This window comes from Globicephala melas, chromosome X, assembly GCF_963455315.2.
Source record: "Globicephala melas chromosome X, mGloMel1.2, whole genome shotgun sequence".
Lineage (NCBI taxonomy): Eukaryota > Metazoa > Chordata > Mammalia > Artiodactyla > Delphinidae > Globicephala > Globicephala melas.
The window spans coordinates 105,311,364-105,334,163 of NC_083335.1; the positions used below are offsets into that span (position 1 = coordinate 105,311,364).

At 38.6% G+C, this 22,800-nt stretch overlaps 1 protein-coding gene across 1 annotated transcript in view; it reads right to left on the reverse strand.

Moving 5' to 3' along the window:
• Window positions 1-22,800, reverse strand: part of POLA1 (DNA polymerase alpha 1, catalytic subunit) — a 307,226-nt gene that overhangs the window by 96,085 nt on the left and 188,341 nt on the right. Inside the window, exon 35 of the mRNA XM_060292862.2 lies at window positions 5,268-5,384. Within this exon, the coding sequence (XP_060148845.1) occupies window positions 5,268-5,384 (117 nt within the window). The remainder of the gene's footprint in view (window positions 1-5,267; window positions 5,385-22,800) is intronic.

Consider the following 22,800-nt stretch of genomic DNA (forward strand, 5'->3'; position numbering starts at 1 on the left):
AAGAGACACACTGGGAGGAGGCCACGTGACTGTGGTAGCAGAGACTGCAGTGATGTATTTACAGGCAAAAGAACGCCAGGGATTACCAGAAGCTAGAAGAGGCAAGGAATGATTTTCCCCTACAGGTTTCAGAGGGAGAGTCCCCTACGGTGCCTGTATATCAGACTTCTAGCTAGCTTCCAGAACCATGAAACAGGAAATTTCTGTTGTTTTAAGCCACTCAGTTTGAGGTACTTCATTACAGCAGCCCTAGGAAACTAATATAGTACTAATGGAGTCTTACATTACGTAAAAATAAACCACTTGGGTCTCAGAAAACCTGATAAGGCATGGCTTAGCAATTGTATGTGTCGAGAAATTATTATCTGTTTGAGCATATGAAACACTCAAAATGAATCAATGCTGTGAATATGGATACCAAGAAAGTTAATGCAACCCTAAAAAGACTTCAAAGAAATGTACTACCTAGAAAAGTTGGCAGTGGCAGGTTTATTCTGCTCCATACTAGTGCTAGTGAGAGCTCACCAAGTGCTGCATGCAACTTTCTGAAAGCAAAGCACTAAAGAAATGATTGAAGATCTAGGAATACTTGGCCTGGCAGGGGAAAGCTTAGGAAGACAGCTACCTTCAAATATCTAAAAGGTTCTCAGAAAACAGGCAGAGAGTAGGTGCTTACTGAAGGCAAGAACAGAGGAAGGATCAGTCTAGCTTTGTGTAATACCATTCAACTGAACTAGGACCAACAAGGGAGGCACAGGACACAAATTTAGGCCAAATGTAAGACCTATCTAGCTAATGAAAATAAAATAAACTTTAAAAGTATGTTGAATGAAGCAACCCAAGTGTCCATCAACGGATAAATGGATGAATATATTGTGGTATATCTATCCAATGGACTATTGTTTGGCCATAAAAAGGAATGAAGCACCGCCACAGGTTACAACATGGATGAACCTCAGAAACAAAGCCAGACACACAATGTCACACGCTGTATGGTTCCATTTATATAAAATATCCAACCTAGGTAAATCCATAGAGACAGAAAGCAGATTAGTGGTTTCCAGGGGCTGAAAGAAGGGGAGGAATGGGCCGTGACTGCTTAATAGGTACAGGGTTTTCTTTCGGGAAAATGAAAACGTTTTGGAACTAGATAGAGGTAGCGATCACACAACACTGTGAATGCAGCAATACTAAGTGCCACTGCATTCTTCACTTTAAGATGGTTAATTTTGTCATGTGAATTTCACCTCGATACTTTTTAAAAAAATGAAAAAAAGTATATTGAAAAGGAAGGCTAGCATCTGCTCAGGCTAAGCAAACCTGCATGTAGAATCTAGCAAACTCTGCATCAGAAAACAAGCACAGGAAAATCAGAGCAGAGAACTCCAAAAGGCCCTTCGTGGTAAAAACCCGTCATCTACTGGAGGGTAACCCATGACTAGATACAGATGTTTAAGACTTTCCATCACAGTCCCAAGGTTCTCTTCCTGTACAGCTTATGATTACTGCCTTAAGAGACCACAACTATCTTCATGTTTTCAACTTATGCAGAAACAAGACACTGTCCCACGTAGCCTGGCAACATTTGCACTGTCTCTAACCTACTTTTTAAATCAATAATCCGTCAGCCACAACCATTTTGAAATTGCAACACACAATGATCACAAGTTCAGTATTTCCCTTCTCCCTTGAAGGCCAGAGTCCTATATGGTACCGATGTTCCGTTACAAAAGATTTTAACAATTTTACAACTGAGGATAATGTGAGAAACACTAGGGGTGTCCCACAGTAGGACTAGAAGTCATTTCAGTGCCTTCCTCATGAGGGGTCTTCAAGTAATTTTGTCGAACAAACTAAACTCCGCCACAGGGCTCCTGCCCCCGACAGCGTCACAAGTAAATGTTTTCTTATCAAGTATGGATTCAAGTATGGCAATGTTAGTGAGGAAAAGTTTAACTTGGTTTGAAATCTTAGTTCTATTAAGGAAAAACCAAAACAAACAAACTAACGCTTTATTTTTGGTGAATTACATAATACAGGATCCCCTGGGGGTTCAGCTCACTAGCCATACAGACTTGGCCACCTTAAGTAAAAAACCACATCCTTAAAATAAATATATATTAAGATAATTATTCTCTAACTTGGATAAGTCTTGTCTCTATCATCAGTGTGAAAAAGGGTTCTATTCACTTAGGAACTTACACATATACTGGAGTTTTCATTCCTGTATTTATCTGCACTTCCTATGTGCAGAGGATGCCAGAGAGTATATTCCTAATAATCAGCAATTTGTATACTGTTAAATTGCCGTGAACCTGAAAAAACTTAACTGATTTTTTTTAAGGTATCTGAGAAGAGAGACATGTCTAAAACCCTGAGAACAAAACCGTCCCAGCTTTCTTTCTTGTAACACTGGCAAGAGGAGCCAGAAAAAGAGCCAGCTCTCATACCCCAAGTCAATTCTGTAAAGTACTCAAGCCAATTGCAACTCAGGGCTAAATGAGAGATTTATCATGTGAGGATGAGACTGGCATAGTAAGAGGCAAGTACTTTACCATCAACCTTGACAACATATTTAAAGTCCCCACTAGTCAAACATTAGGAAAGTCTGGTGATTTTGTCCATATGGATATTCACAAATGCCTATTTTTGCCCACAGACATCAATTTTATATAATCCATGTAATGCTAAACTACTTTTACAAATAAGGAAATGTCCTGTTCGTTGCTATGTCCCTAGTCCCTAGCAAAGTGCCTAGGATATAGTAGGGGTTTAATAAACTATTATTAAATGAAAGTAACGTATGACTGAGACACAGCAACCCAGAACTTAAGACCCAGTTAAGCATAATCCTGCAAAATAGACCCTTTGGAAAACCCTGTGGTAATTACAATGATCCTGTCCATCGCACGACTGATTTTGGTGCTACCTTGGAACTATCTCTAAAAAGATGCAGCTTTTTCCTCCTACTAGGAAAGCCCAGGAACATCATAAATAGAATTAAGAGATTCCCCACTCATTACCAGCAACTGAAAATGGACTGCAAAAGAGTGGGCTGAGTCCCACCGTCAAGGTCCCTGTGAGGAATGGCAAAGAGCAGTATCACCAACCAGGATGCTCTGAACGTCCAGTTATTCCAGACGGTCATGTTCTGAGCAGCAAACATGGCCTGAGCAGCTAAGCTAGGAAAGCTTTTCCCCGGGAAGAGTAGTTGATAACCTTGGTAAATGCCTGCCTAACATGCTCCCATCTTGAGGACAAGAAAATGAAGGGAAAAAATACTTCAAAATGCATGTGTTCGTTCACTCATTTAAAAAAGGGTCATAAATAATAAAAGATAACCTGATGTATTAAAGCACTACCAGTAACATCAGCAGCATTTACTGGAAAGTTTCCGATCTACTAGCTGTACACTTTCCTTTCACTTTCTCTCACCAGGAATGGAATCCTAAGACCGGCTGACTTTCTAAGAAGTAATTCAGTTTTCACTGAACTTGACCTGATGAGCTAGATGCTTAAAAAGTCTCAAAGGCAGCATCGGTTCATGAAGCAAGGTGATTCCCCTGGAGCGTACAACTGGATTGATGAGTCACACTAAATATATATACTTTTGCTTTCTTTTCGCACCTGCTGATGCAAATCTTAGGATGAGACTGACGTAAAAAGAATTCGCTATAACACCTAATTCTCACTTATGTGTTCCATATTTTTAAAAAAATCTACATCCTACTTTGCTAGTTATCAAAGATATACTAAATAAGGCAAGGAACATTTTATACCTATCAAATTAGTTAAAAATAAATTAATGATAATGCCCAAATGCTGCAAAGGCAGTGGTAAAACTGGTACTTAAGTTGAGATAATCCATTAAGAAAGTAATGTGGCAACATGAATCATGTCCACATTGTATTTATGCACTTAGATATGTACTGTTGATAAGAAATATTTGAAATAATAAATAATTTAAGCAGGAAAGCATTCATCACAATTTTCTAGTAAAGGGATAGTGAAATTGCCTAAAATGTCCAATGAGAGGAATGGTTAAATTTGTGTTTAAAAGTTTTGGTACTGAAAATTAACTAGCAACAGAGACAGATGCTCAGAAAAAGACAAACATGATACAAAAGTGTATCTTCATTATGACTGAAACCACATAAAAAATACATATGGATATGCAAAAGAACAAGGGTATACACAACAATGGTGGTAGCCCTTTGTAGTTCTTGACTTCTTGTTAAATTTTGTGAAATGATATATTATCTTACAATTAAAATAAAAACCCATGAGAACTTTAAAATATTTTTCTAAAACTAGCCTGTGTATCAACCCTTTTCAGTGAAAAGATCTGAAGATAAAATCTGGTTGTAAAACTGGCCTATGAGTTAAAAAATAAGTAAATAACAAGTTCCCTATTCTTACTCTCTTCTCACCCAGATCCTTACAAATCCTTGGACCGGATAAATTTGGAAAGTGAGGCATATTACAGTCCTGTATTGGTGAGGCAGACTTCACATTATCATTTTACAGGTTCCAGGACAATCTACAATAAGTCCTGTTTAACCTTGGCCAGCCCAGAGTTGGCTAGAAGTACTTGATCACAAAACCCTCTTTGCCTGGAAGACCTTCAAACATTCCTCTCCGCACAGTTTGGGAAATGCTGCTTGGGTCCATGATGCTCAGAGGGGGCGACAGAGGGAAGGCATCTTAATTACCAGTAAGGTGCTTCCAGACTATGTGCTCCCCAGATGGGAGTCACCAACGAGAGACTGCCTTATCCCTCAGGTGTACGTACTAAGGACGAGAAAACGCTTGAGAACTACTCCTCTGTGCTGCTACTTAGAAACAATGGAATCGCATACAAATCAAATAAGCCCTTTATGGGATAGGTTTGGGAGGTTTTCTGGCCCCTGCAAAAGGGGTTCTGATCCAGTCCAAAGGTAACAGCAGTTTCTACAAAGGAAAGTTGTCTATTCTCTGTAATTAAGAAGTGGCAACCAAAGATATGAGTAACCCATATGGGAACCAGTCAGCTTCTCTTTTAGATATAAATATATACTGTTCATGATGTGAAAAATAAAGCATGTATCTTTTTGAAGTCTGGATATTTTCTTAAATACATGTGTGCAGGGTGTCACCACAGGGCATATACCAAATATCGACTTCCCAGAGCTAAGGGAGGAGCAAGCTCCCCCCAACACACACAGACACACACACACACACACACACACAGACACACACACACTTCTTGAGCATGATACGACCGTCACCTCTGGTCGAAGTGTAGCTTTCATGCAGACTTGGCAAAGAGGTCCATTTCGGGAGAACTGAAGGGGAAGGTGCCGAGTTCGATTTCGACATGTTGGCTCCTCACAAATCAACCAGCCCTGGAGAGACAAAGGATGCTTCAGTCCTATCACCGCCATCAACTAATACAAATAAAAACCATATCGTGATCAAGATAGACTCATTGTGATCAAGGTAGACTCATTTCATTCAAACCCTCCTTAGAGATTCTGAAATAGCTCTCTACCCTTCTTTCCTGATGTGTTAATTTGATCTATGCCCCAAACATAAAAGTCAGGAAACTCATAAAGTTAAAAAAAAAACAAATCACATGAGACATTATTTTCTTTACTTAAAAGAAATCCCCAACCCCACCGAATACATCAAAACCTCCAAATAAAAACTCGTATGATTACATGCAGAATGTAAACTGATGGGTTTACAGGAAATTATAATCTAAATAGGAAAGCAAGGTCTAAAAGCTTTACACAAAGCCTAAAAGCAATTCACTATGGGCTGGCTTTAAGAAGCAAGTTGTATGGTACCAACTAAAACAACACAGAGAAGGGAGGGATTCATGTAGCTTCTACCTATCTGAGACATATAGCTACTACCATACCAAAATACCCTGAACTAGAAAAGAGAACCAGTGGTTCTGAGTCATAGGCAACTGTTTGTTCCAATTCCTAGGGCTATTACCACATTTTCTTGATTTGAGGACATGGTTTTATTCACATTTTAATGTTTCTGAAACTCAGACACCTTTACAAGTGACATGTATTTATGTTTCCTCCAAAAAAGCTGTTAAGAGTGCAGCTCACAATCGATGGCCCCTCAGAATTAAAGACACAAGATACTTTGCTTTAGCCTGTTCTAGGTATGGGGGAGACAGAGGGATTGTGGGGCTGACAGCAGCAGCTGGTAATACATTTTAAATGTAGCCTATAAAACTGAACATGAGACTAGTTTTTTCTTGAAGTATCAACTTAGGCATATTAATAAAGGAAACAGTAGCATTCAAGGAAACCATGTATGAAAAATGCAGGACTGAACCACCCCTTAATCATTCATTTGGGTTTGTGACACTATTTGCTACCTGAGGCTTTACACACTTGCGAATGTCTATCAGTTAATATTCACAACCATAGCTGTAATTCATTCAATTCTTAACAAAAAATTTTAAAAAGCAAGCAGATAGGTCAATTACCATGTTTTGAGACAGTAAAGTATTAAGTACCAGAATACAACCCAGAAGTTAAAATTATTTTTTAATTTTTAAAATATAATGTTCAAAAGCTACAGTTCTTTTCAGATGTTTTTGAAACTTGATTCCATCAATTTACGACAACTTCATGACTCACCAGGTGAGCTGCCAACCAGGGAGATGCTAAATTGTCACCTCACCTGTTTCTAAAGCAAACACCCAACTCTATCTCTGACAGAGTTACTAACTAAATGTCCTTTCAAATCATATAGAAAACAGATAATATAATTTGTCTAGACTTCCTACCAGTTATAATTAACATTAAAGAGGTCTTTTCTTCTTTGTCACCTCTCTATTCAGTACTTATTTGGGTTTGTTTGTACTTACTATCTGTTAATCTCCCTTTACAAATGACAACAATAACTAGTGCTATTATGCATGGAAATTAAACATGCTGATAACTGTGTGAAGGGAACTGGGGCTGAAAAAAAATATTAGAAGCCTGTAACTCTTTATGCCTCTTGTTTTATTTTGATAATTAAGCTTTTGGTCTTGGCATATTTTAAATAAAACTCTTCTATGGGGGAAAGAGGCCCTAATCATATTCAATATATGCTTTGCTTCCATTCAGTTTTGTCAAGTACATTTGGTTAACCCTTTGTTCCCCCAGCAAATATTGACTGACTGTGCTAAATATACCTTTCAAGGAACATTTGAGCTGTTAAAAATAAATATGCCAGGCCTTTGAAAATATTCCATGATGGCGCAAATCTTACGTCACAAGATCTCACAGTGCATTTTGCCTCTCATAGGTGATAAAAACAAAGCAAAAGAAAATACTAACGTTGTATAAATTCCCTTTGAATTACCACTCACAAGGACAAAATTAAACTTATTTTCATTTCCAATTTGGGAAATAACATGCCGCCCAAAGGTACATTGCCAAGTCAGTGGAAGGAAAAAAAAATTAATAATGTGTAGTTCTTTGGAAGTCCAACCTATAAAAATGTTTGGCTTTCAATAAAAAACCCCAGAACCACTCTAAGGATGTCTGCCATCCAAATGTCATTTTATTATGCAATGCCACATTGTCATAACCAAGAGTAATACGGTCATTAAGTTTTCCGATGGCTACTTTAACCATGTTTATAAGTAGAGGGTTCAAAAGACGTGACTGCTGGCCTGTCCAATAGCAAAACAAACCTTTACCAAAACATGCAAAACTCTATCACCTGTTGCTTTAGTCTCAGCATCACTAATTCCTTGAAATCACTGTGTATGAAATTGTGTCAAATGCTGATTGGTTCTGATTGCTAAATTATATTTCTGAGGCCTCAACGAAAATGGTTTCTGTCTGCACATGCTAAAAAGGGATCGATTTCCACTTGTAACTGAGGTGTTCTTGGTAGCCGCACCTCAAACACAAACTGCTATTCATTTGCGTACATTTGTATTTTTAGAAGGATGCACACACAGAAATCACCCACACCCGGAAATGTGGTGCATAGGAGGCATTCAAAAATATCTTTTGAAGAAGATAAATGAATAAAATAGAAGCAATAAAATAAAAATGCACAGGAGCAGGTTTATGGAAAACAAGGAAAGGGTCTAAAATTCACAGGAGAAAACAACTTCACAGCAGTTTTCATACTCTGGAATCAAATATATGATGGGTCTTTCTCCCATTCCCAATCAGTTACCAAATCTGTCCGCTGGCCTTATAGTCCCATTATCACCAACCTCACTCAAGCCCAGACCTCAAAACTGAACTACTGTAATAGCTCATGCCTGGTTTCCCTGACTCCATGCTCTCCCACATCCAACGCACAGAGTTGCGAGTGTAGCTTCCCAAGGCCTCTCCACTCCCATCCCCCAATGGTATACCTTCCACAGAGGATAAGAACACATGCTATGGTCCCATTCCTCCTTTCTCATCATTCTCTTACGCCAGCTCTTCGCCCCACAGTGGTGGTTTTCTCACTGTCCTCACCACTTTTTGCCTGTTGCCAACTCCTTGTCTCTGCTCATGCTGTATAACCTCTGCCTAAAATGCCCATTCCTTGAGCATCAACTTCTATTCCTCTCCCGTAAAATTTTCCCAGCCCTCAGGAACTTCTCCCTCTAGCCCAGCTGCCACTGAGCACACTCTGCTTTGCACTCTCCTGGAACCGTCTTATTTTACCTCCCTAACTGGACGGTCAGGCCCTAAGGGAATGACCCACTTTGGATCTGGTAGTGTCCCACCCAATATCAAGCACAAGCATTCACACTCAATCAAGAAAACTGAGCTGAGGTTATGAAAAGGTTATGCACTTCAGTGTGGTCTCTCCCCTCCCATTTATTAATAGGTAATTTTGTATAAAGTTGCCAAACCTCTCTCTAAGCCTCAGTTTCCTCGTCTATAAAACAGGAGGTAATAATATTTACCCTATTAGAGTTGTTTACCCTATTAGAGTTGTTATAAGAAAGCACGCACAAATGTTCAGTAAATGTCAAATACTGTTATTATCCTCCATATGCCTCCGGTACTGGGGAATGTCAGTGCTGTACTTACAGCTGACAATGCATTATTCAAAATGCACTATTCTAACCAGGAAAGAGCCTGGTCAGTTTCTGCCTGGTGTTATCCCAAAATGGAGAACTTAGGGATAACCCGTAAGATTAGGTGGAGCTGCTTCTCAATTTGATTGCAAAATAGTACAACTATGCAGAAGTGCTTTATTTTGGGATTTACAGATATTTTCAAGAGACAACACAACACAGTACTGCAGTGACGTATGACTTAAACTGTAACGGCTCTCCAGGAGTGCGGTGACAGGGTTACAGGGCGAGGTCTGCCAGCATGCATGCTGTTACAGAGTTCATCGTATCATTACTATTTTTCTATAATGGCCATTAACTGCTCCTCTCCCCAAACTATATGCACTTTGAGAATACCAGACACTCTTTTCACCCAAAACCATTTATAAATGTTCTGGGGTTCCCGTGCAGTCACATTTTTCTGTCACAGAATTATCCCCAGTGTAAAACGGGTCTTCTTATAGACAGTGCACAGTATGGGCCCACAGCTGCTTTTGAAGAATGACATGTTGTGATTTGGGATTTCCAGAAATATCAAAAAACAAATTGCTTTCTGACCCACATTTGCACCCAAAACTGGGAGAAAATTTTCCTAAGATCTCCACGGGAAGTTTTAACAGGAACATAATTTTGCTTTTAAAGTTAAATCTTCTACAGTCCAGCATGCTGGCGTGTCAAAGAGTGATTATTAAGTCTCAGAGAGGTGCCAGGGTAGGAGACGAAAGAGCAGATCAGGAAAGATACACACATAAACTAGCTATTCACCAAAGTTAATACAAAAATATTTTTAACAAAATTATCAAACAAAACAAGTGGAAAGTGCCTCGTCGGTCAATGTAAGAATTTTAAATATTATTAAAATTGATTTTTAAAGTAAGACATCTCTTTAAGTGAACAGTCACATGTCATTTCATCCAAGTTATTTGAAACTTATTGATCTTATCATCTGTGCAAGGACCAGACTCTGCCATCAGTTTGCTGAAAAGATAATGGAGCACTCCCAAACTGTTATGATAGGTTAGATGCAAACAGTGGTCCTCATTTAGACACAGAGAATAGCACTACAAGTGGAAAAATTCCAACCTCAGCAATTGTATATTACAGGATAAATTAGCAAGTTGTTCTGCTTTGCCTCGCATCAAATTCAATACCCTAGGCTTGTTATTTTAATTTGCAATCAGAAGCTGAGCATCAGAAGATGTACCTGAGGTACATTAAAGAGCCCCATGCAAGCCATCTTCTCCTGCTATACTGTGAGCAGAGAAAGCCAACAATTACCAGCAATTTTATTTTACCACTGTAGGACAATACTAGAACAGTTAAAACTGTCTCCGTACAAGCAACCAGGGAAAATATACTTGAAATGACTTTATACGGAAAATTACATTTTGGGGGAAAAAGTTCAATGGAGGACATGTATCTTTCTGTATGGGCAGCTAAAATCTCTCCTAGTATATTCAAGCCTATTCTATAAAATACTCTCCCTATTCATCCAACTCAAAAGCAAGCTACATTCTTAGGCTGTAATAGGTCACAACTAAGTACACAGTACCTTGCTTCAGGAATAATTTTGCTTTGTCTGTCAATTGTCAACAAAGCACAAAGAGCTCATGCAACCCAGCCATGTACTGTGGATGACAGAGATCTAACAAAATACAAATAGTAAGAATACAAGATTTCTGAGCCGCCCTGTTTTCACTTTACACGAGGAACTGAAAGCATTTTCCTCTCCACATTCCATTAATCTCTATTGTATTACAAATCTTTTCATAAAAGACTCTTTTTTTTCCCCTATGTGAAGCTACAAGTGACTTGGGGATGTAATATTCCAACCATGATGAATGTCCGACTTTCCAACATGAATGGTTATAAATGGATGTGTCAGTTAAGGCATACAGTCATTTCAACAAGGAAAAAAGAAAGAATCAAATGGAATGAGATGGAAAAATGGCTACTCTGATGCTCACATTAATATTTTAGTGATGAGGCCTCTAAGAAAAATTGTTCATTACTTCCAACACGGCTCCGGCCTCTCAACTCCTCGCTCTTGAAAAAACATCACCTTAGGTATGTACACATACTAACAAATAAACTTCAAAAGTTAACTCAAGGCTTAGTTTCATCAATATGTACACAGAAAAAAAGACTGGAAGGAAATACTCTAAAAAGCCATCTGTGGTTATCTCTAGGTAGTTGCTTCTGTTTCTGTATTTTGTAAAATTTCTACAAGTGTATATTGTTTTTTAATCAGAAAACTGTTATTAAATGGGGGGTGGGGGAAGAGACAGTTTTGCCAAGAGTGTTCAATATAAGTGAATTACTAACACGTCTGAAAAATATTTTGAGCTTTAACATGTGTTTGGTTGTTTCCAAAATGATTTTTCAGAGAATGGGCTTATGGGAAAAAAAGGCACATAAAAAACATTTTCTTAAAAATTTTTTTTTACTCAGAAATTTCAAGAGTAGGTCGATTTAAGCACATAAGCAGTTTCCAAATAGAAAGTGGCAGGGCATGCATTATTAGTATTACAATCATATATGAAATTAAGCTACTCACTAAAATGCACACAGCCTTCTATGGAATATGATTTGATCTCCAAGGGTAGGTAATAAATCAGTTTTAAAGAGAGGTGCTTTGTTCCTCAGGCCTCTTTCCCTGTCTTTATTCAGTGTACGAATGGATCAGCTTAGATGTCCAGGGTAGGGATCAAATAAAAAATTCAATCAGGAGGGCATGCCTAGAAACTTATTACTAGCAGAGCTTCTTTGCTTTGCTCAAGTCTAGCTAAAAGTAATTTTTATTGTTCGTTTGTTTCCAGGCTATTTATCGGCATGGTTTAATATGATATACCTTTGGGTACTGAACAACAAATGTTCAAACTGAACTATCTATGCAGTTGCCTCAAAGGGCATCTTAAAATCAGAATGGACTTCAAACCATCACCAGGCAGTGTTTGTTCATTTAACTTTAATTATTTTCTCCTTGAGAATGGTACTAATGAAACTGAATATCTTTCATGGTTTCGAAGGACCGTCTGAATAGTCTGTAAACAGAACTAAGGGTAGACGAGAGATCTGGCTGAGCCAGGGGGTTGCTAGGTGATGTAGAATGTAAACCCACAAACTTGTTAAGGTTTGCTTTGCTTTCATGCCACTTTCACACACTCTCAAAAGTTTTGAGAATTGATTTTTCAGGTGGCCATTAAAAAAAAAAGAAGAGAACCCCCCCCCCTCCGAAATACTCCCCCAAATGCTCTGCCAGATTCGGAAGAGTTGAAATCCATCTGACCTTTGGCTGTAACCCGGGAAACTTTTGCTTTTACGTAAATGTAGGATCGTGTATTTTATGAATGCCATCACCAAAGAAGCAAATCCACAAAAGTGGATTTCCAAATTTCAAAACGACATGTCTAATCTTTTCTTATTCAACTTGGAATAAAATAAAGATTTCTTTCCAGAAAAAAAAACCTGTGACCACAGCTTAGAGGGATTTGGGGCACAAAACCCACAACCCCATGGCAAATACCTCAGCACAGATTACCGTCGTGACAGACCTCTCGGTTTAGCCCCTGGAGGCTCTCTTCTGGCCTATACGCCAGGTCTCACTGCCTGTAAGGCTTCTCCCTGCCGCCCCTCCCCCAAGCTCCTTTTTAAGTAGCTGATCAGAGATTGTCCAGTAAGAGCACTTTATTAGATCATCAGGCAGAGGGGTTCACAAGTACTGAGAGCAATGGGCTCAAATGCGGCACATCAGTTTTAATAGACCAGGGGCTACTAGTAAACTGCAGATACTGCTGAGAACTTTCCATGCACTGAACTCTTGAAAAAGCACCGTCTCTCCAGCTTAAATGCAGCTGCCTCTTTCAATGCCGCAAATGGGTAAATTTGACAAAAAAGCCACCATTAAGACTACATGAAAGGCTCAAGACAACATCCTTTCAATGCTTTGTACTTCAGTAATCAGATGTACTTACTCACCCCCTCCCCCAAACCCGATCAAGAACTATTTCTGAATGGTAGGAAATAATTCCACTTTGTACATCTTTTAGTTAATCAAGACTTTCTATTCAGCAATTTGACCTTTTGTTCAAAACAGGATTATCAGTTTTTTCGCCAGTTACCAAGGGCGACTCGCATGGTGAACATAATTGCAATAATTTGCAAAACACCATGGCAACCCACATTACAACTAGGTAAATACTGGGCTTTTGTGCTACATTGTTATTTTCAGAGATGCTGAAGTCAAAGAACGAATGACAAATGAACACAAAATTTATATTTGCTTTGTCTCAAAAGAGAAGAAAATTGATAACAAGAATTGGGGGGAAACGGACTACAGCTGTAATTTCTAACTTGATTAATTAGGATGGTAACAGTCCTTAACAGTATATTCAACAAACAGCCCTGACTTCTTCTCTCCACCCACCTCTCTCTATACCACTACCAGTATCCACCCCCATCCCAGACAAATTTTTTCAGCTTGGAGAACAAACATCCCCCATTTGCTCTTTTCTTCAACTTAATGGAATCCTTAATTGCAGAATATTGTTCTCCTGCTCTTCACGGCAATGAAAACGGAGAGAAAGGAGGAGAGTGCCAGGGCAGACAGGGAGCTACAGTCATTTTTTTCCTGCCTCTTTTGGACACCCCAGGCCCAATGATGAGACGGCATTTTTCTGGTATCAGCAGCTGTTTCGTAGCAGACAATAAAGTAAAAACTATTTAGCTTTGCAGAAAAGCCACTTCTTTCCTCTTGGCAATACAAGGTAAGTCTACATGGCGAGATGAAGTTTCATAATTTAAATGCCAGAACGTAAGATGAGAAAATAATGATAATAAAAAAAATACATTTTTCTTGTAAAGAAATTATTAACTGTGGTTCTGTCCAAAAAGCTGTTGAAATGCATGTGTTTGCTATCTGGGGAAGATGTTTGACAATACCACCCATGTGCTGAAAGCCACTTTATACTCAGCCCAATTCACAAAACAATTTAAGAACAGAAACTCAGTACTCAGAAATTAACACAGAAATCAAAATCATATTCTTTGTAAACATGGTCTGGAAAATAGTATTATCATCCTTTCTGTAATAAATGTGACGATTAGGAAAGTTATATCAGAATTGTTTTACTTAGGTATGAAAGGCAGGTTCTACTTTATAGTAAAGGAGCAGTTTTTTCTAAGAGGCACAAATTCTGCTGTAACACCTAGCTTTTTGGAAATTATCAAAATTGACTTTCCCATGTAAAATGTAATGTTTGGGAACGAGAAAAGAAAAATACACAGAAAGGGTTTACAGAAGTTATACAGCCGAGATCGTGAAAAACAAGAAGCACCAGATGCACTCTCAACACAGCCCAGCCTGCTTTCCTCCATCTGCTTATTACAAGGCAGAGCAAAAGCAGTCTCTCAAATGATCTGCATATACAGTCCTCCTAACTTTTGAAAAATCAAATGAACGTGATACTGTAATGGGTCCATTCTTATTTTGTCAGGTCTGAAAACTCCCAGATAGATTTCTAAGATTCAGCTTAGAGAGATCACAATATAACATTCTTCAGAATATGCCTCTGAAATTACAGATACTGTGATTTCTCCTGATAAGTAAAAATCGAAAGAATGTGACACGTTAACTCCTTCTCAGTCAGTGACAACCTCTTTATACTTGGAAAATATATTTTATTTTCTGGCTTAGTTCATTCTGAATTTACCATACCTATATTAAGTGCATTCCTACCTAAAGCCCAAATGTTAAGAGGAAATGGATTCTTCAATGCCAAATGATAAAGGGTTCAACAAGCTGTATTTTTTGATCAAACAGACTTGACGACAGATCATAAAGTGGGCCTAAAATCGTCATGACACTTGAACTTCTTTAAGAAACCCTATTTATAAATGAAATATTTTAGAATCTATCTGGAATTTCTTCACTTATAATATTTTACTTAGTATACTTGTTCCCTCCTGTCCCAACCTTTTGTAGCTTCTATGGCTTTTGTGGTTCCCGTGGGTTTTTTTCCCCTTTTCTCCTCTTTTTTTCCTTCTTTTTTCTCAACTGGATAGGATGCTTCCTGACTTCTATTTGTGAACTGCAACATCCAACCCTCTATAACGCCAATAAATTACCCAAATCAAGAATGGCAAATACCAAGCAGGTGGACTGCATTCCATCTCCAGCTCCATCCCCACAGGCGATATAGGATGAAAACTGGTACTCAAAATGAAACCCACCTGCTATCCCTGCCCTGAATCCTGCTTGCTCTAGAATTCTCAACTCTGGCTGCACAGTGGAATCACTAGGGGAACATTACAAAACAGATTGCTGGGCGCCACCCCAGAGTTTCTGACTCAGTCGGCCTTGGTGGGGGTGCCTGAGAATGTGCATCTCTAACAAGCTCCCAGGAGATACTACTGCTGCTGCTGGTCCCAGGACCACGCTTTGGGAACCACCAGTCTGGGGTATAGAATGGGCATCAGGATTTTAAAAATCTCCCCAAGTGATTCCAATGTGTGGCTCTGGTTGAGATTCACTGTCTGTGTGATTCTCATTCTCTACTGTTCTAAGGGAACTACTGGTTATAATCTTCGGAAGAATGAAGTTTATAAACAGAACTGTACTAAAAAACTCCGCCCTCTCAACTCTTTCTCCTTCAACATTTACTCTTTCTTTAGATACTATTGATGTGAGTCTCTCTTTTACTCTTTTGAAGTTCTCCATGTGCCATTAGAATTCTTAGCAAAGCCTCATACTGGACGTAATTCTATTAGAAGAACTGACCAATTCCTACCTGGTTTATAACATGTATGTAGCTTAGTAACATTCTTCCCTTAAACAAACCAATAAACAAACCCTTACTCTAGCACTGACAATACAGTCCCTACGATATGAAGTATGCTTCACTTAGGAACACAGAATTTTAGGAGTGCTGGTGAAAACTGTGTCTCTGAAAGCAAGTGCAATTCCATTTCTGACTTTGACAAATAATATGAAATATATTTGAACCCTAAATTTTAAAGTTGGAAGGAACTTTAGAGCTCTAGTCTAATCCTTCGCATTCTATCTGAAGAAAATGAGGCCCAGGAAAAAGTAGACTCCGTGTACACTGTCACAGCAATAAGCTGCAGGGCCACCTGGGTCTCTGAACTTCTAGTCCAGTGCTCTTTGCTCTCTGTACCTACTCTGCTTAGTGCATGAGCCAAGAGCCATACGTGGTTCCTGAGTACTTGAAACATGGCTAGTCCAAATTGCACTGTGCTGTAAGTGTAAAATATACAGCGAATTTCAAAGACTTAGTCCAAAATAGGCAATATAAAGTATCCAACTGATATTTTAAATATTCATTAGATTGAAATAATTTGAATATAATGAGTTAAGTAAAATCTATTACACAACTATCTCTCCCTTTGTTTTTAAAAATACAAGAAATGTATCATATACACTGTGCTAAATCTTGCTTTTCTCCACTTAAAAGTAGAGGAAATTATACCCTCTAAGCATAGATAGACCATCAACGTTCTTATTAATGGCGGCACAGAATTCTCTTGTATGATTATAATAATTCAATAAATCAGTCCTCTTTTGACCAACAATTAGGTTGGTTTTGGTCTCTTACTATTACCAGTAATGTTGCAAGGAATATTCTTGTACAGTACCTTTGACAACATCTGCAAGTCCTGCATATCTGTAAGGAGAGATACCCAAATTGGAATTGCTGAGTCAAAAGGTATATTCATTTAAAATTTTGAAAGATGTCACCAAGCTGTGGTCCAAATAAGGCGTACTAGTTTCCACACTGCCCAGCAGTGCATTCGAGTACTCCTTTCCCCGCACCCTTGCCTACTGATAGGGCTACCTATTATCTAACTTTTGGATCTCTGTCATTCAGATAGGTGAAAAATGGTATTCGTTTGGACTTCTGAACTTAAGAGTGAGCTTGAACATCTCTACCTATGTTTATAAGCCATTTGCATTTCTTCCTCTATGAACTGCTTGTTCCTGTCCTTTACCAATTGATTTTTCTACTAGGTTATTGGTCTTTTTCTCCTTGATTTGCAAGACTGCTTTATATGTGAAGGAAATTTGCCCTTTATTTGCTACGCAGGCAGCTATTATTTTCCCTTGTTCATCATTTCTCTTTTGACTTTATGGGGTGTGTCTGTATATGTAACTTCTGCCCTGCAGAAATTTTTATATTTTAATTTGTAGTCAAATTTATTGATAGTTTTCCTCTTTGGAGTCTGATTTTTGTGTTGTTTCAAAAAGTCTTCCCAACTCCAAGATAATTAAAAATATCCATTACTTTTATAGTTTCATTTTCTAAGTCTAAGTTTTTGAGGCATCTGGAATTTGTTTTAGTGTAGGGAGCAAGGAAGAAATACAACTGTATTTTTTTTTTCAAGGTTGACTATTCCCTACTGATATGAACCACCTCTTTATGTAATACTAAGTGCAACTTTTAGATATATCTCTGGACTTTCTCTATTGGCTCCATCAAAATCAGGAGAGCACCAAAAGACTTTAATTACCCTAAACTCCTAAAATTTTTAATAACTGGCAGGTCATCTTCTTTGTAGGAATTTTCCTGCAATTGTTTTTTAATGGAGGAAGCTTTAAATTTATGGATAAACTTAAAAGAGAATGATCCTAAACTGTTGAAAAGTTTTAGCCAAGAATAGGATACACTTTTCCATTTACTCAAGTCTTCTTTTAAGACCTTCAGTAGCATTTTAAAGTTTACTTTATATCTATATATATCTCACATTTCTTGTTAACTTTATTACTAGGTATTTAATCTTCTTGGTCATTACTGTAAATGGTATTTAGTTCTTCCATTATATTCTCTGATTGTTGTTGGTGTAGATCAAAGCTATGATTTTTTAATATTAATTTTTAACTAGTGACTTTATTGATTTTTTTTTTTTTGGCCGTGCCACGCAGCTTGGGGGATTCTCAGTTCCCTGACCAGGAATTGAACCTGGGCCTCAGCAGTGCAAGCCCGGAATCCCCACCAGGGAACTCCTCCTAAATTCTTTTTGTCTGTTAGATTTTTGGCTGATTTCATTAGGTTTTCAGGGTTTGCATGGATCTGTAAATAATGATAATTTACCTCTTCCCCTTCCAATTTTTATATACTATTTCTTTTCCTTGTCTAATTACAGTAGCTAATTCTTTGAAGACTTGGTATTTGGCAAAATTTTCTTTGGGCTGCCTCTGGTATCAGATTTCCCAAGAACCTAGGGCTGTGGACCCAAAAACTAAGCCATCAAAGTATCTCTGCAACTGGAAAAAATTATATTAAAATCACTATAGACCTTTGGCTCAGAAGGCCTAAAATAAACTTTGGCGCCGAATTTAATTTAAACATTTTAAATGTTGACTAAATACTAAAATGGTTCCTTTTATATTTGGGGAATTAGTTCTCTTAAAAGCTCCCTTCCCTAACACAGTCTTCTTAACCAATCACTTCTCCTGCCTCTGCCTCTAGCTAGATGGTGTTAAGGTCTGTTCTAGCAAGAGACTCCTCTAATTCTGTGACATAATTTTAAAAAACAAACATGAGGTTCCTCATAAGTCTTCATGATTTATCCATAAGTGAGGTTAGGACAATGCACACAAATTCCTATCACAGAAAGTATTTTCTCTTAACTAAATCTCATTACTCCACCATTATTACATTGGGATTTCATGCTGTTATTGTTTTCTTGCAACTGCTCCTGGCTGAGTAGTAAACCTCAGTGAATATCTAGAGTAGTGGTTCTCAAAGTAGTCCCTGAACCAGCAGCATCAGCATCACTTGGGAACATGTCAGAGAAGCAAATTTTCAGGCCCCACCCTAGACCCGGAATCAGACACTCTTGGGGTGGCATCTAGCAATCTGTGTTTTACTAAGTCCTCAGTGGTGTGGCTGTGATAAGTGGGCATGTATTTATAAAAATAAGGCTTAATATGTATAAATCATGAGGCTAAATGGCATACTCTATCAAGTTGTAAAACCCAGAAGCCAGGCTGAGATAGAGTGCTAGCACGATGGAAGAAAGGGAAAAAAAAACTATCCTTAAAAAAATCAGCTGCTAATCCTGACATTTGCCCTCTCAAAGCCCAAAATACTCTATGCCCTTCTGAATACTTAGATTACTAAGGATTTGAATATATATATTCCCAGGGCCTACAATTTCTAAACTGCAAGAAGCATTCAGACAAAACCTCTGAAGAAAATACTGTCCACCTTAGCGGCTGTTTTCGTGTGTTACAGAAACAGGTTCAAAGAAAACTTTAGATTCAGCTCCCCAGCTCTCCTGACCTTGGTCTCTGAATCTTCTAACTAGCCCCTGAATCTATTTTCATGTCTCACCCATCTGCAGCAAGCCTGACGTGCCTCACACGGATGCTGAGATGATCTTAGGCAGGCCTGTCCATGCACTACTCCACTGCCCTCCTTGTGATTCCATTCTGGAGCTTAGGAGATGCTACTGGGAAAAGATTCTCTTCAGCTCTTCATCTGACGTTTCATATAATAAAACTAACGAATTTGACTTTGCTGCATAAGTACAGTCACTGAGTGTTCCTCCAGGAAAGCAGGAAATGGAGCTGGAGTAGGCCATTAATTAACTAAAACCAGAGAAGTCTACCTAATCAACTCTCCTTCCCTGGGAACATGCTCAGAAGGCCTTGTATATTAGAAGCCAGCAGAGATACTGACATTTCCACAAGTGGGACTCCAAAGTATCATTGAGGAAGGAAAGCCCTTTGCAACAGGATGGGTTTTTATAAATTCTGTGGAGGAAAGAAGGTCTGAGATACTTCACTAACTGGCCACAAACCAGACACACTGTTACCGATCACACAAAAGCCTCCAGCATCAAGGTAGTCAAATACCTGAGGCATTTTCCATGCCAACATGAAAGGAGGAAGACTCTCCACTCTACTGCTACATTTACTGCATCACTGGAGCATCAATGATCTCAGAAGGATGTGGGTACAGGTACCTGGAGTGGAGATACAGCTCTTCACGTGTCTGGCAAACTGATTCCCTAAGCAGAAAGGATCTGTCCTTCATCCAGCCCAGCTTCCATCCTGGCTGCCCTCACCAGGAACATCATGACCAAAATAGTATTTGAAATGACTTTTAAAGAGAAAACATCCCCATCTCCCCCAGCCCCAAGAGAGCTGAATTTTTTACACATTTGTATGAATTGAATTTAATATCAAATAATTAAAACGAACACTTCTTAAGGGCAAACAACATGCTGGACCTGTATGTAAAACATCATTTCAATTGTATCTCTGGGGGAATGGATATTTTGATCTGGGAGACCTGGAAAGCAAGACAGCGAGCATGACTCTAAGTGCTGGAGGCCCAGACATGCCAACATAAAAGATTAAGGGTATTTTGAGGATGGAGAAAAGAAGGGAAGAGGAAGAAGAAAGGGAGACACAAGGGCATCCACAGGCCAGTCCCTCAGCCCCCAAGGGAGAGGATCCTATCATTCAGCTTTGAACCCCCGGGGCCTGAAGTAATGTGTCACACACTGCAGGAGCTGAAGAAATGTTCTTTCAATTTTAAACTAATGCAATTAAACTTTATGATATCAAGGGCAATTTGGACTGGCTGAACACTCTAGCTTCCCTCAGGCTAGGTTGCTGGTGAGAATCCAAAAGCCCTTCCTTTGCAGGAGGCCGATAAAGAAGCCCTGTGGCAAAAGAGCAGGAGCCAACTCAAAGCTCTCCCCTCATCTCACTGCAGGCCCCTTTCACCTGGGGAGCCTTTGGGTGTGCCCCACTTGGATACCGCAGTAACACCTACCCACCCTCTTCCATGGGATGATACATCATGTGGGACCAAAGTCTTAAAACTGCCTGAGAACTGCAGACTTGTGAACAAGTGTAATTCCCATGTACATGCATTTCGGTCTTCTTTCCTGACAATATACAGCACAGCGTTGTGGGCTTTTCTTCTTGAAGGCATATTTAAAATATTGCATCAGAATGCTGCGAAACCATTGCCTTGTGATGAATTCTCAGGGATCCATTTTACTTGGAAAATGGAAAACAGTGCATCTTCTCTATGTCCTTTTCACAACAGACAACTCACTGATGATTACATTAATTAAATCCGAATAGATAACCAAAAGGTAAGTTTTCTCGGTTGATGAAAGATAAATATCAAGTGAAATTACATTTTTTGAAATGCTTCAAGTTAAAAAAAAAATCCCAGGGCTTCCCTGGTGGCACAGTGGTTGAGAGTCTGCCTGCCGATGCAGGAGACATGGGTTCGTGCCCCGGTCCGGGAAGATCCCACATGCCGCGGAGCGGCTGGGCCCGTGAGCCATGGCCGCTGAGCTTGCGCGTTCAGAGCCTGTGTTCCGCAACAGGAGAGGCCACAACAGTGAGAGGCCTGCGTACCGAAAAATAAATAAATAAATAAATAAATAAATAAATAAATACAGCCAAAAAAAAAAAAAAATCCCAATAACCTAAATGGGAAAAGAATAGATACAGGTATATGTATCATTGAATCACTCTGCTATACATCTGAAACTAACACAATATTGCTAATCAACTATACTCCAATAAAAAAAAAATTCCCATCATCCACTGGGTGCCACCAGGCTTTTCTGCTGGAAATCAGAGTTCTCAGAGAATTCCAAGTCACTGTGACTCTCCCTTCCTCTCAAGGTTTCTCAAAGTGTACAACTGTGGGAAGTAATGCCATGTCTCAAGCTGTTAATCCCTGGAAGATTTTCAGTTCCACTGTACCATGAGCAGTTCATGAAATATTTGAGAAGTATGTAAGCCCTATCTGAAAGCTCCAAAACAATCCGGAACATCATCTATGCTGACCGAGGAATGAAAATATGAGAACACAACCTTCCACTAAACAACCAAAATGACTCTCCCTGTTTGCCCACGAAGAGAAGCCCAGCATTATTTAACCTTTTCCCTAACATGGACGACATTAAAAAAACACTTCACTTATGAATTTAACAGACTGAAAGTAAGCTTGAACTGGAAATGCCACAGAGAACTGCCATTATGCTCATAATTCAACTTTGTGTTATTCAATACAACCTAAGGGGCAGCTTTTGTAGAGCACAAAATATGAACTGCACATTTCTGAAAGGTCATGGGAACACTAGGAGACAAGAATAAAGTGAATTAGTGAAAATGAATTGAGTGTAGATTTTTGCATTAGAAGTCAAAGTTAATACAGTTATTACAAAAAAGTTACCATCAGTCTCTCAGAAACAGTGAGCTGTACATTATAACTTACTAAATATTTCATCTAAGAGTTTGGAAATTTCCCTCCACGAGGCATATAAAAGGTTCTCCTTTCCCTCTGTGTGTACAATTTGTTGTTTACCTTAAAAAAGAAGTTTCCTGAAAATGCATTTTCCTTCTTTTTAAGAACCCCAGTGACTCAACAGCTAAAAATGTGGAATCTATGAGACCTAAAAAAGATTTAGGTCGATATTAAATTTTATTTTCATTACCATTAAAATATATTTTTTCAAGGTCACTATACATGTTAATGTAAATTAGTTCTTTAAGAAAAGCATGCATGAATAATTTTTGGATAAAATAAAACCTCATACTTTGTAAACGTTTCACGTATTTAAAAAAATACAGAAAGTCATTTCAAGTTGAAAACTAGCTTACATTCTTTCTGAAGAACAAACACATTAAATTAAAACCTCAAGGCCAAGGAGACATAAAGGAAAGACCAAGTTCTTAT